The sequence below is a fragment of the Puccinia triticina genome, chromosome 10A (genome assembly GCF_026914185.1).
Source record: "Puccinia triticina chromosome 10A, complete sequence".
Classification (NCBI taxonomy): domain Eukaryota; kingdom Fungi; phylum Basidiomycota; class Pucciniomycetes; order Pucciniales; family Pucciniaceae; genus Puccinia; species Puccinia triticina.
The window spans coordinates 2,923,711-2,937,002 of record NC_070567.1 but is presented as its reverse complement, the minus strand read 5'-3'; the positions used below and the strand labels follow the sequence as shown (position 1 = coordinate 2,937,002).

At 45.2% G+C, this 13,292-nt stretch overlaps 2 protein-coding genes across 2 annotated transcripts; one reads left to right on the top strand and one right to left on the bottom strand.

Annotated features, from left to right (window-relative positions):
• Positions 1–4,138: 4,138 nt before the first annotated feature.
• On the bottom strand, positions 4,139–4,417 carry PtA15_10A283 (uncharacterized protein; the record flags this gene model as incomplete). Its single annotated transcript, XM_053160443.1, has 1 exon — positions 4,139–4,417. The coding sequence occupies one exon, from the start codon at positions 4,415–4,417 to the stop codon at positions 4,139–4,141; it is 279 nt and encodes a 92-aa protein (XP_053024417.1).
• Positions 4,418–6,916: 2,499 nt separating this feature from the next.
• Positions 6,917–8,776, top strand: PtA15_10A282 (uncharacterized protein; the record flags this gene model as incomplete). Its single annotated transcript, XM_053160442.1, has 8 exons — positions 6,917–6,992; positions 7,066–7,210; positions 7,281–7,540; positions 7,614–7,728; positions 7,804–7,958; positions 8,025–8,057; positions 8,138–8,344; positions 8,421–8,776. The coding sequence occupies 8 exons, from the start codon at positions 6,917–6,919 to the stop codon at positions 8,774–8,776; spliced, it is 1,347 nt and encodes a 448-aa protein (XP_053024416.1).
• Positions 8,777–13,292: the final 4,516 nt, after the last annotated feature.

The window sequence follows — 13,292 nt, the reverse complement described above, 5'->3', positions numbered from 1 at the left end:
GAATCAATGTATGCAACTGCTGCGCCAATGAAGGCAAAGCGGTTACCCTTTGTGGTCCATACATCATTGATCAAGGTGAACTTAGTGTCTAGATTTTATTGTTTTGTCAAAAAGGGAGGGAATTAATACTAGAGCAATTTGAATTTCTGTGAAATAAATATTGTGAGAGCTTGCATTTAACTGATCAAAGATAGATTGCTTGAGCAAAGCATATAGAGATTTTGCCTCATCAGCGGCCCATCAGCAACCATTTAGATTTGACTTTTGGTTACAGTATTTAAAAGTGCCCCAAAGATAAGGGTCCTCAATACAAGACCACGGCAATGCTTGACAAATATACCAGAGCATTATCAGCTGATTGAGAACCCGGACATCAAAAGCAGCACAAACATGCATAAAATTAAAAGCCAAAATCCCCTGTTGTTTACCATTGGTGGAGCTTGCAGCAGTTTTTTGGATAGCAGAAACTGAAGGAGGCAGTTTGGCCCCCTCCAAGATAGCTTTCTGGCTATTTGGACATCCTTTGTCTTTCTTCCCTTTCTGTGTGAATCCGTCCCAATGACACTTCAGATTCCTGCACAATAATCCATGCGCGGGGTAGATCGCAGGGCACCACTTGCATTGGTAGCTCATGAGGTTCTATGCGTTGTCAGTCTTGCTGCATACCGGTTTGTGAAAGTAATTGAGGATGTCATTGTATAAAGATTCTTTCTCAGCCTTTTTGTTCCTTTCTTTGATCTAAATGTATCCTTCATCAGTGTCCTGGTCGTAGTTACTAGTTGTGACCTGGGTCAGTTGGATTTGCTTAGAGAAGAGAAAAAAGAAAGCAAAGCGCAATAAGAGTAAGCATCATAAGATTGTGTAAATTGATAAGTCTGATGATGATTTGAAACCTTTTTAGTTTTAGTTCTTGACTTCTTAGTCTTCTTGGGCCTGTGTGGTTTGGGATCCTTCCCAGTTTTTTTAGGATCCAACACAGGTGAATTGTCTTTTTGCAGGAGACTTGTGTTTGCATTTTTTTTTGGGGGCAGGCTAAATCCACACCAAAAAATTACTTCATCCACTCCAAAAATGGAGTGAACAGTAGTCCACTCCAACTTTCAATGGAGTGAACCATAGGCTACTCCAAATTTTGTTGGAGTGAACAAAATTACACTCCAAAAAAGCCTGTTTTTTGGAGTATAACCATGATGCACTCCAAAAATTTTGGAGTAGATCCAATTCCACTCCAAAAATATTTTTTCCAAGCATCATTTTTTTCATTTTTTTTTTTTGGAGTGCACAGATGTTCATTCCAAATTTATTGGAGTGGAGTAACGTTTCTCAAATTTTAAAAAATGCAATTTTAAATCTGTACAATTGAAACTTGCATGTAACTTTGAAAAATTTATATTCCAAGTTCTTGCGGTGGAGTAACAGGAAAACTTTAGGGCAGTAGTGGGCAGGTGACATGAACCAACCAAATTTAATCCCCTTTAATTTATTTTTGGTTCAGGTTTTAGTCATTGTAGAAACTGAAAACATTTTACATACATCATTTTTCATGTATTTTAAATACACATATGATCCTGACATAAGGTTTCATTCCTCTTTAAGAACCCTGACTTATTTTACTGCCATACTGTTGTAAAGCACCCCAATAAATTTGGAGTGAAAATCTGTGCACTCCAAAAAAATGAATCATTTTACCTTGGAGAAAATATTTTTGGAGTGGAATTGGGTTTACTCCAAAATTTTTGGAGTGAATCATGGGTACACTCCAAAAAACAGGCTTTTTTGGAGTGTAATTTTGTTCACTCCAACAAAATTTGGAGTAGACTATGGTTCACTCCAATGAAAGTTTGAGTGGGCTACTGTTCACTCCATTTTTGGAGTGGATGTAGTAATTTTTTGGTGTGGATTTAGCCTGCCCCTTTTTTTTGGTTTTTTCTTCTTCTTTCCTTGGACCAATGGAACATCTGAATCTGATGGAGCGGAAGATTCTACAACTCTCTTTGAATTAGCGGGCTGGGTCAGTTTTGCACGGGAGTCAGTCGGTGCAAAAGCAATTGAGGCAGAACGTCTGGAACGGCGGCGTTGGGTCTGTGATTGGTCAGTTAATTTGCTGGTATGGTTATTGCCCTCCTTGTTGAGTTCAGACCGAGTTAATCAGCAGCCATTGAGATCTATGAATTTGGATGTGGGAAAAATCTGATAGCACTGGCACTGGCAGCAAGACTCTGCAAAAGGGGGTGATAGCACGCAATTCCTGTTGAGATAGTATGCTTATATCCATATTCAGTATGCTTCAACCATAACACAAATCAATCTTGTATATAGTATCTACAAGATTGCTTCTGGGGTTTCCTTCCTAAGTGAATCAGAACCATATCATTCTCACTCCTGAGTGTCACAGGACTTTGTGTCTTTGAACTTCAGTGTCCATCCTTTGTTCCCCTCAACAAGTCCCTCCTGCCGAGGGCTATCAGAGGCTTGCTTTGCAAGACCAGACACCCGCAGCAGCAAGGGACTTGGGTGAATTAGTTCGGGGAAAGGCTGGAAGTCTACACGGCGGGGGTGCTTCCTGGCCTGCCCGTTTGTGGAGACAACAGGATCACCAGCTCTGTGAAATCCATTGGATTTCACTGCTCCCCCCGTCGTCTCCGCCCTCCCGTGGAAGATGCGTGGAGACAACGGTGTGGTATGCTTTATGGTATCCCATATACCAAAATCAAAAATTTTCTGCTTTTCTTTCTTATTTCTATTAGTTTTACTCTTAATCTCCCTTTTCCTCTTATCAATCACTTAATATTCCTCAAGATTCAGTTTCTAGGGACAAATTCACCCCTAGTCTTGCCTTACAGAACACTCATAAGGGCACTCACTCAGAAGTTACATACTCTTACACACTCACAATACCCCTTACTAATACAACCTCAAACAGTTACACAATCCACATTTAAAACACTTAGTTACACACATGGTTACATAAATAGCTACATATATATTTACACATAGCTGCATCATCACTTACATACATACAGTATACCCATGCAGGCACACATGCAGGCACACATGCAGGTGCTAGCTGCATGTGATAGCTGCATGCGCTAGTGGATTTTTTGTTGCATAACAACAGCAGGTGACCTGGTTACAGCATGACTACACCAACATCCTGTCCTGACCAATCACACCTCCTGATTCAGCCTGCATGTCATAACCCATAATCACCTGTACAGTCCTGACCAATCACATTCACCCATTCAACATATGTACTAGCCAAAAACCCTCATGTACCTAGCTAAAATCTCTCATGTGGAGCTCCTCTGGAGCTAAAATCCCTTACTGTTGTCTATAAAGGGAGGCTCTCCTCCACTTTCCCCCCCAGCAGACTACCTGCACTCAGTTTCCCCTATAACAAAGTACACAACTGCTCACTCCACAATATATCAGTCAGCCTATATTTTGGTTTTACACACATTACAAAACACTTACACACAAAATAACAACTCTACACAACACTCACTTTACATAACACAAACTTCTGAGGGGACCTCTTTGACCAACTATCACCTGGTTGAAGTCCAGACTCCTCACTCATAACACATTTTAGCAACTTCATCTCGCCCACTTTATAACAACAGTTATCTTTTGATAACACCCCACTATCACTACATTAAACCTGCCAATCTGAGATTGGTGGGCTTGTTTTAGTGTCTAGTGAACCAGGAAAGGCAGAGGTTTCCTCATACATCCCTTTCCGCACTCAGCAAAAGGTTCTCAGGAACACTTTTGAGCTTTACAATGGGCTTTCCCGTCGTCTCCGCCCGCCTGTGATTTCCTTGTCATTCTTGACAAGGAATCCACGGCCACCTGCGGGATCGCGGTGGAGCCCACAAGCACAGGGGCAGCCATGGATTCCCTGTTGTTCTGAACAGCAAGGAAACCACGGTTGCCCCTGAAATGCTGGTGGAACCAACAAGAACGCAGCTCATCGGGAGATTAGGGCTAATTTGATGACAACCGCCGCGGCTCAAACTTCCGGTCCAGCTTGATTACTCTGGATGACCCAGGGAAACAAAGCCTCCTACCAAGATGGAATCCAGGAACAACCAAGCAGTCCATCACACTCCTTGGCTTGGTTGGTACTTTTAACAACTCACTGATCAACTAACCCTGTCGGGCCATCCTCTGCAGCTTGCTGCTTCATGTATGTTTTATCTTCCTCCGTTCCCCAGCAGCCGTCCAGCCAGTCGGAATCATCCCCACTCATGTCATCCATCTTGGCCTTCAGGTTTGGTTTTCTGGTTTGAGGAACTTTGCTGGAACCGCGGGGGACGGACAAGTCCCCTATTGAGGGCGATGATTGCAGCTCGCCCTTCTGAGAATCTTCAAAAGCAGCTTTTTGCTTCTTGCCCTTCTTCTTGGTAGCTGACATTCTGAGAGGCAAAAAGGGAGGAACTGGATCTGTACAACGACCAGATTGGGAAGATTGAGGGTCTCAATAACCTCCAAAATCTGAAGTACTTAGCCCTCATTCATTCCTTATTTGATTTCTGGTCAAGTAACTGATTGTATCGACCAAATTCATTTCCTCACATCTGCTCCGATTGAATTTTGACGGAGGCCACTACCAACACCTTCTAATTTTTCCCTCTTATTTGATTCAGTTCTTATTTCTTTCATGAGATGCTTTCTTGTTTTTTTTTCCTACCATGACCAATTGTTATTTTTATGCTCTCACTACCACAGCCAATTGTAACTAGTGATATACCCTTTTCCTCTGTCTACCACAGTCATTGGATTTGCAATGCAGCGCGTGGTACCCTGGCGGTACCACATTCTGCTACAATATCACCTGTGGATTTGAGCTGCTCCGCCCCGGGCTAGCTTACCTATCACAGCTATTCCTTGGGGAGACCACGGTTGAAGGAGTTGTGATCCACCCGTGGGCTCGACCTTCACGTCGGCATCACTGGGAGTCCACGGGTATTCCACGCGGAGCCGAAAGCTGCCGTGGAATCCACGGGATGATCACGGGGTGGCCGCGAGATCCTCCCGGTGGTGACCCCGTGATTCCCTGGACCTCCAGCAACCTCGCGCGCGGCTACAGCAAAAGCAAAAAAGCTTGCGGTCCGGCAGGCTCAATTTTGGAATCTCAGCCACTGCCCTTCAAGCCTGTATAGGTTCTGTATGTCAAGCTGCATACAGGAATATCATTGGAAGAAAAATGCTATTTCCTTCATTATCAACATTGGGGTATTGAGGGTTGCACCATTGGAATCCTGATGCAATTTTACCCTCATCGGCCACTTTGCCAGGACTATCTGCCCCACCCAATAGTCGGGCAAATCAAGCTCAACCAGTTGCCCGGAGGCGATGTGACATCCTGTACAGCTCCGCTGTACAGGTGTGTGGCTGAAATGCAGCAGGCAATTTTTGGCCTCCCGCACCCGCAAGCTTTTTTGCTTTTGCTGTATTGTGTTTTGAATAAAGCTTGGATGATTTCTCAAATTTTCTGGTTTTGTTGACCAAGGTCAACTCCATATTTTTGATATCCTTTCCACATGGTGCATCTTGACAGATGTCAGATGAGGCCCAAGGCTAAATCCACCCCTGGAGCCAATTTCCTCCAGTAGGGGGTGAAGGAGTTGGGTTAGAGAAATACCGAGTTCATTTTCAGAACCAGAGCAGCTTCTTTACCTCACCCACCACAGGCCATGACCATCGGCCGTTGCCCTCTGCCAGTATGGGCCGGGCAGGGAGAGGCCGACCGAGCGCGGGGTCGTGACACAAAGACATCCCGGGCGGAAGTCAATTTCAAGGTTTTGTTTAAAGTTGGGTCTGGCTTTTACAGTTTGGTGTGAAGTTTAAGATAAAGTTACTAGGGGTGTTCAAAGTTGACTGCATAAAATTATAAAACCATAAATTCATAAAATTTTAATCTGAAAAAAATGTGTAACACGCAATCACTCAAAAAAGAGCAACAATTCTAAAATGGTACACAAAAAATGATCACTCAAAAGTGTTATGATTTTATGATTTTATGATTTGAAAAAAATATGATTTCAACTTTGAACACCCTTACTACATAACAAAACCAGAAAATTTGAGGAAAGATCCAAGCATTATTCAAAACACAATATGTACCACGTGGAGTCCTCGTGGACTCTGCGTGATTTCCCCGTGGATGGACTCCCCGGGTGTATTTACATGCATAAACTGCCGGTATTTGGGTGCCGGGCCCCGGCGCACTTTGAACGCATCCATCTGAAGATGCACCAAGTTGTACAACTACGCCAGCGTCGTCCCGTACAAGCCAGGATAATGTACTACCAACAGATTATCCGTTGTGATGGTGGGTTCTTATTGAAAAATGTACTTCGGACGCATTGGAGATGTTTTTTTGGGCGTTGTCCTAGTCGTCCTTCCGAGATTGGACCCTACTGTACCCGAGGTGTACAATATTGAACACTAGGAAAAGACGACACATTAACAGAGAACCTTTTTAACCGATATGGCAAAATAACGAGACAGCCGCAAGGAGTGAATCAATTTAAACGTTTCGGGTTTCGTCGGAGACACCCGACCACCGGCTGCAATGGATTCTGCATACAAAACCGCTTCAAAGGGCCCGGCTAGGTCCGGCCATACCGCTATCCCTGTAGGCTGTACTTGCACCCAGTATGGCTATGTACTGTACATGTATCACCGACCCTGGGCACCCTGGAGCACCTGAGCGACTGCCACTCAGCTGTCCGTGGGGTATTTAATTAGTGGACAATGCCGGTTAACACTTTATCATTCCAATTCCCCCTCTCGTCGACTGTTTTTTCTTTTTCTTTCTGGTGTATAAACACGGACAAGTCATTTTTTTAATTTCCTTGACGTTTTCAATACTGTGCAAGAAAATCAATCCTGGACAGAGGCCGGCAATATGTCGAAACTGGTTCTTTTTCAAGCAGCCATGCTGATTAGCAGCGCATTGTGCGTCCCATCTTTGCCCGGAAATTGTGAGTCACAAGCAGCTTACACAACACCGTTCCCAATTCAAAGTTTGACTGAAATTATCTGCCCACACTTCAGCTGGCATCCAATCACGTTCCATAACTTCGGTTCTCTCTGAGAGGTCTGCCCCGGATGAACGTCAGGTGCACACAAGTACAGCTTATGCATTCGAAAAAACTGCGATATTAGTGTACGAAGTTCTGAACCGCGTAGCAAGCCACAGGTCAGTAAAAAATCCTTGATACACTTTTTAAACAAACAGTCTCACTGATTTCATGTTGTTTTTCCTCTAGTTGGGAATGGGGCGCCCAAGCGCAGGTCATCTTTGAGAGAGATTACCCGGATTATAGCGTTTACTCCCAAACTCGTAAACTACCACTGTCTTCAGAAGATGGGCCGCTGAAACCTCCTACAGGATTGATCAATTTCCTCGAGCCGATTCTTGCCAAACGCGATCCTAAAACTAAGCCTATTGTTGATGGGGATGGCGCATCAGGTGACCCGGCAAGCCTAGGGGTTCCGGTGATTGTTGCTGCTGCGACCAGCAACAAAGGTAGATTTCGGGTTTTATTAGTCTTCCGCTCACTGGGCTGGTCAACTGAACTTTTTATTTCTCTTGTTATCAGAAAGGGCCAAATATTTTCAAAAGCTGGCGGATGACCAGCTAGATTGGTTAATGCATCACGTCCCGACTAACGAAAATGGTGCAATATCTCAAAGAAACAAAGAGCTGCAATACTGGTAAGTTTCTTTTTTTCGCAAGTTCTTGAACCTCAATCTCACCCTCGAATGCCTTTTGCCGATGTTTGTTTTCAGGTCAGATTATATGTACATGGCTCCTCCATTTCTTGCCTTTTACGGAGCTCAAACCTCCAACGCCACCCTACTGGAAATCGCCTACAATCAAGCCAAGCAATACCGAACTATTTTGCGGAATGGCAAAATTAAAGTATGGGAACACATCAAGGATGGTTGGTGAAGCTCATAACTTCAAGAGATAGGGACTGGCTGAATTCGTGTCTTTTTATTACAAACAGGAAGCTTTGAAGATCGAAATTTTTGGTCTACTGGTGAGCTTGTGACCCTGAACACTGCGATCCCCCGTGTTAGGAGCGCGAGATCTGATACAAAAACACGTTTTAATCTTTAGGCAACGGGTGGGCAGCCGCTGGAATGATGAGACTCTATTCCACCTTTCTCAATTTGCGCGACCCGAAGCTCAGAGAACTTACAGAGCTGTGGAGACAGGATTTGGCTAAATGGGTCGCTGAAATCGTCAAAGGTGCCTATGCATATCAAGACAAAGAGACACTTCTGTTGCCCAACTACCTGGCAAACACCGACCCAGCGCACAATTGCAAGTATCCGGAAATTTTCCTGAAAAATTAGACCCTCTGAAAACTAATCCCATTGGCTCCAAATTATTTGCCTAGACCCCGAATGCTCCGGTACTGCTTTAATCGCCGCCGCTGCTTACCGGCTAGTATCCCTTCGCCCGACTAGCGCAAAGCGCCTGCCGCTTGATGCCATCAATGCAGCCCGCGTGGCTATCTTCACAAAATACACCAACCCGAAAACGGGCGCAGTGGCCCCAGTCGTGGACCCTCTAAATTGGAATGCACCCAAGCCGTTCAACGGAGAAAAGCCAATTGTTGGATATGTCAGTCCCGAAGGTCAAGCCTTTACGATTTTACTGTTTGAAGCCTGGAAGGCGTATGTCTCAACCCTCAACTGCAACGCCAATTCTTCTGATCATCCCCACTGTCCAAGCGACACTTCAGCCTCATAAACGTCGTTTACCCCAATACCTTCGCTCTCGTTCTCAGTTATCAAAAAGTAGCACAAATTTAGGAAATCTCTCTTCACATTTCTTAGGACGTTGATGATACGCTTTAGTAATAATTTTAACTGTTCTTCACATTTCCCATTCATGTAAAGTTAGTCGCCCCCACATACAAACCATTTCAAATAATACTTTGAGATGCAGCGCATAAATCAAGCCCAATAGCGGAATAACAACTTTATTTACCATCTTCTTGATTTTTTGAGTGGGTGCATCCAGCCGCATAACAGCCCTGCCCATTGTCCCACCTGCGGACGCCGGAGACGGCTCAGGGGCGGAAAGTTAGCCGACCGATGGGAGAGCCTCCCATCGTACCTCAACGCGCCCTCACCGTCGTCGCCAACCAGCCAAGCCAGGCGGCGCCGTCGGCGCCTTCCAAACCTCCACTCGCATGATTTGGGGGACGGGAAATTTCCGACGCCTATGCGGCACGCCCTCGTCCCCGAAGGCATTGGGATGAGAGCACAGCAGGCGACCAAAAGACCCCCAAAAGGCGTGCGCAGGTCATCAGCAATCAGTCAACATGACCGCCATGGCCCCCGCAAGTAGGACGCCAGGCAGGGCGCCAGAGGACCCTGGAAACCCCCTATAAATGGGGGTAATGAAAATGTATGAATTTTTTGGCAAAAACCCAAAATGGTAGGCACAAAAACAGTATGAATGGGCTTTTTTGGCCTCAATGGTAAGCACTTCAAGTGTATGAATTTTTTCCTGGGCAAGGGAGGGTAGTAACTAAGATGTATAAAATTCCTGAGAGTGCAACAGAAAAGCCCCTTCCCCCTCAGCAGCCCCCCTTGTCTTAGGGCCTATACCATTGGCATAGGGCATCAAAAGTCAATTTTACCAATTTTATTTCCCTCAATACTTCTTAAAAATTAAGCTGAAAATCACCAGAAGGCATTCTTATAAAGCCCACAATTGAACCCTCCTATTGTTTTCTTTTTTGCATAGAGGACAAGAAAAGTGGAAATTTTGCAGAATTGAAGCAAGATTTTATTCTTCTGCGCCACCCCCCCCCCCCCCCCCCCTTGGCAGCAATGGTAGGCATTAAAAATGTATGAAAAACTGGAAAATCCCCTGAGTGTAGGCATGAAACGTGTATGAATCAAGTCAAAAAATGTATGAATTTTGGCGAAATTCTGGATTTTACATTCCCCCCTTTTATAGGGGGTTTCCAGGGTCCTGGCGCCAGGCGCTTGCGCGGGCCTGGCTTTTTGAATGCAGACTCAGATGAGGCGCCACCCCCTGGGCGTCATCTGCGGGCGTTTCCGGGGCGCCTATGTCCGACGCCTGGCCGGCATTGCTAGTCCCAGCGCCACGTGGGCGCGATTGACCTGCAGGGCCACGGTGGCGCCATGGGACAATCGGGGGGCGCCCCAATCGTCCCGGTGTGTAGGTACAGCTAACGCGGAAAAGCTTGCGGCCAGCTTTTGGACGAACTTAGTCAGTCCCTCTTCTGAGGGGCAGGCAGGGGCCCCTCGCGCAAAGCGCGAGCCTCCAAAGGAGGAACTTGGGACTAAGCGGCAAAATTTGGTGTGAGTCCTGAGAACAGCTTTCACCTCTTTGGCTGGTGTGAAAGTTTGGCACCACTTTTCTATAGCATCCTGGTGGCCAAATGGGCTGCCCAGGGGCCAAATTGAAGGTCTGCATCTGGCCTTCAAGACTACATAGGCCACATGTTGATGCTTTGAATGGCCTTCAAGCTACAAGGAATGTAAAGTCATGGAATCATGATTCCAGGATTGATCTTACACCATACTATTAGATAAGTACATGAAAGTTTCAATTAATTCTAATAAGTACATGAAGTATGTTTATTGTTTGAATTGAACAATGAACTACATTTGGTATGCAGGCCACACATAAAATGTGTACAGGAGTTGAAAAAAACACGCTCAGCTCGCTGGGACAAGCTTGGCATGATTTTTGAAAGCATGCCCAGCAGCTCTACAAGGAGCTTGATGGATGGTGGATGGCTGGCTGTCTGCGCAAGAAGCTAGGCTTCAAGGCCGTGCCACTCATGAGCCTGCCCGGGTAGTGGTTGATGTGTAATAAGGGATCCTTTGAAAATTGGGGGTTGGCCAAGCCTTAGGTGCGTCAGGATTCACGCCAAAGCTTGACGCTTGGGGGAAAGCCTCTCTGTGAGACAAAGACCCTGCCGGGCCCTCCTCCAGAGAGGCTTTGTTAAGCTCAGCTTTTGGACCACTGATTTCAGCCTCAAAGCCTGCATGGCTCATGTTTGTCAGGAATGCCATCAGAAGAAAAAAACTAGTTTCTTTGTTTTCCACTTTGGGGCCTTGAGGGCTCCACCATTGGATTCCTGGATCAATTTTACCATGATCTGGCCCCCCGCCGCTCCTGCCTCCCTCGCCCCTTGCCTGGCCCAGCACCCATGTCAAGCAAAACCAGCCGGCCAAACAGGTTTTGAATGGGCCTGTGGCTGAAATGCAGAAATCATTTCAGCCACAAAATTTGGCAAGCTTTTCCACATTAGCTGTACTTCTAACTTAACTAATTCCCTCTCTGTGTGGAGGGGGGGAACGTCCCGCAGGGACCCTCCAAAGGAGGGACTTATGCGCTATTTCGCCCCTCTTGCCTGAGAGCATCAGGAAAATCAAGCTTTTTTTCAATCTGCTGTACAGCTGCCATCTCTTATTGGGTGACTACAAAGTCACCCAAAAAAATGAGGGGCTTATCCAGGAGAATCTCTGTGTCTCCTTCTTGAACTTGTGAGGGCCTTCAATGTTTGGTTAATTGTGTGTTTTCCAATTTTATTCCTCCAAAGAGACTGAAACAACAAATCCTGTATCAACTGCCACATCTCATGGAACAAATATTCCACATGAAGTACAGCAGTTGAAATGATTAATCAAAAATCGTAAAGAACCCTTGCTACTTAAATGTCTATACGCACTCATGGGCTACAGTCATTGAAACAGCATAGTATGTTTCAGCACTGGATACAGTTTGAATGTGTGGAAGTGCCTGGAATTCAAGTGTAATGCCCAAGAGGAAATAAAAAATCTACACAGCAGGATAGTGAAGGCAGCTGATGGCATGGAGAAAAAAAAAAATAGTAGGTACATGGGGACCGCTTGTGTGGTCCCATAAATGAAAACTAGAAGGAAAAGCGTCCAGAGACAAGTGTGTGAGGTTGATTATGAAAAACTGCCCACCAAAAGCTGAAATGCTCTCAGGCCACAGAGTCGACTTAGCACGGAATTCCCTCCTTTGGAGGTCACTGTGCTCCCCCAAGGAGGGAAATTAGCTAAGTTGGGCTGTACTTACTGAAGGGACTCATTCCCTCCCGGTGTAAGACTCAAAAGTGGTAATAAAACCCTTTTGCTGAATGGTGTCGAAGGGTATGATGGAGTTGCAAGCTCTGCCCTTCTGTTATCAGTCAACAAGACCCACCAAGCTCAGCTTGACAAGTTTTATTAAGTGATAGGTCTGGTCTGTTCCAGATGAAATCTGTTTGAATGGCAATGTGTAAGTGTTTTAATTGTTATAAGGGTTGAATTAATTTTTTATAAGGGTTGAATTAATTTGTTATAAGGGTTGAATTAATTTGTTATAAGGGTTGAATTATTGTTATAAGGGTTTTAGGATTTGAGTGTGGATGAGTGTTGGGTGACTTGTGAGTTCTGGGTGAGGAACTGGGCAGCAGGCCACTGGGGGTGGAGAGAGCTCCTTTTATAGACAAAAGTGGAGCCCCAAAGGGGCTTGTGGGTTAGGGTTTTCAGCTAATCTAGAAAACAGGGTGAGGGATTTTAGCTGGTGAGAGTAGATACAAATGATGTCATAACCCCCCAAGGCGCATGAATGGTGTCAGAATATACCACAGAACATTCTAAACATGCCAGGGGTGCATACATGATGTCAAAATATACAACAGAACATTGTAACACATGGGTAAGGTGAAAGTAGACTGCATGAGCTGTCATACAGGGGTAATTAGTTTATACACAAAGTCTGAGGCTGCAGAAACAGTGTAAATGATGTCATATTATGTATATAAAGGAGTGTATTTAGCTAATATGTAATGAGTGTAGCCTGATGTATTTTTGTATCCTGTGATATTTATAAGTGTACTACTGTGAAACTTGGGTTGAGGCAGGTGACAGCTGGGTTACTGGGGCTGGCCGTGTGATAGGTGTAACTTCCACGCTAGAGGGGGCCCAGAGGTTTTTCCGGTGGTGACTAGGGGTGAGATTGGCCGTAGAATCCATTCCTGGGGTCCATTTGGTTGTATCTTGAGGCCTGTTATGAGTAATTATGTGGCATAGAAACAACTTTTTATTTTTCCACTTTTCCGTCTACCACACCAGCTAGCATGTTTGCAATACAGATTGGAACTAGAACTTCTGCCTCCGCCAGATCCATGTGCCTTTTCCTCTCATCTCCAGTGACGGTCCACAGGACCCTTAAAATTTCCTTCTCTCTATCGCGATGGGAAAGTGCC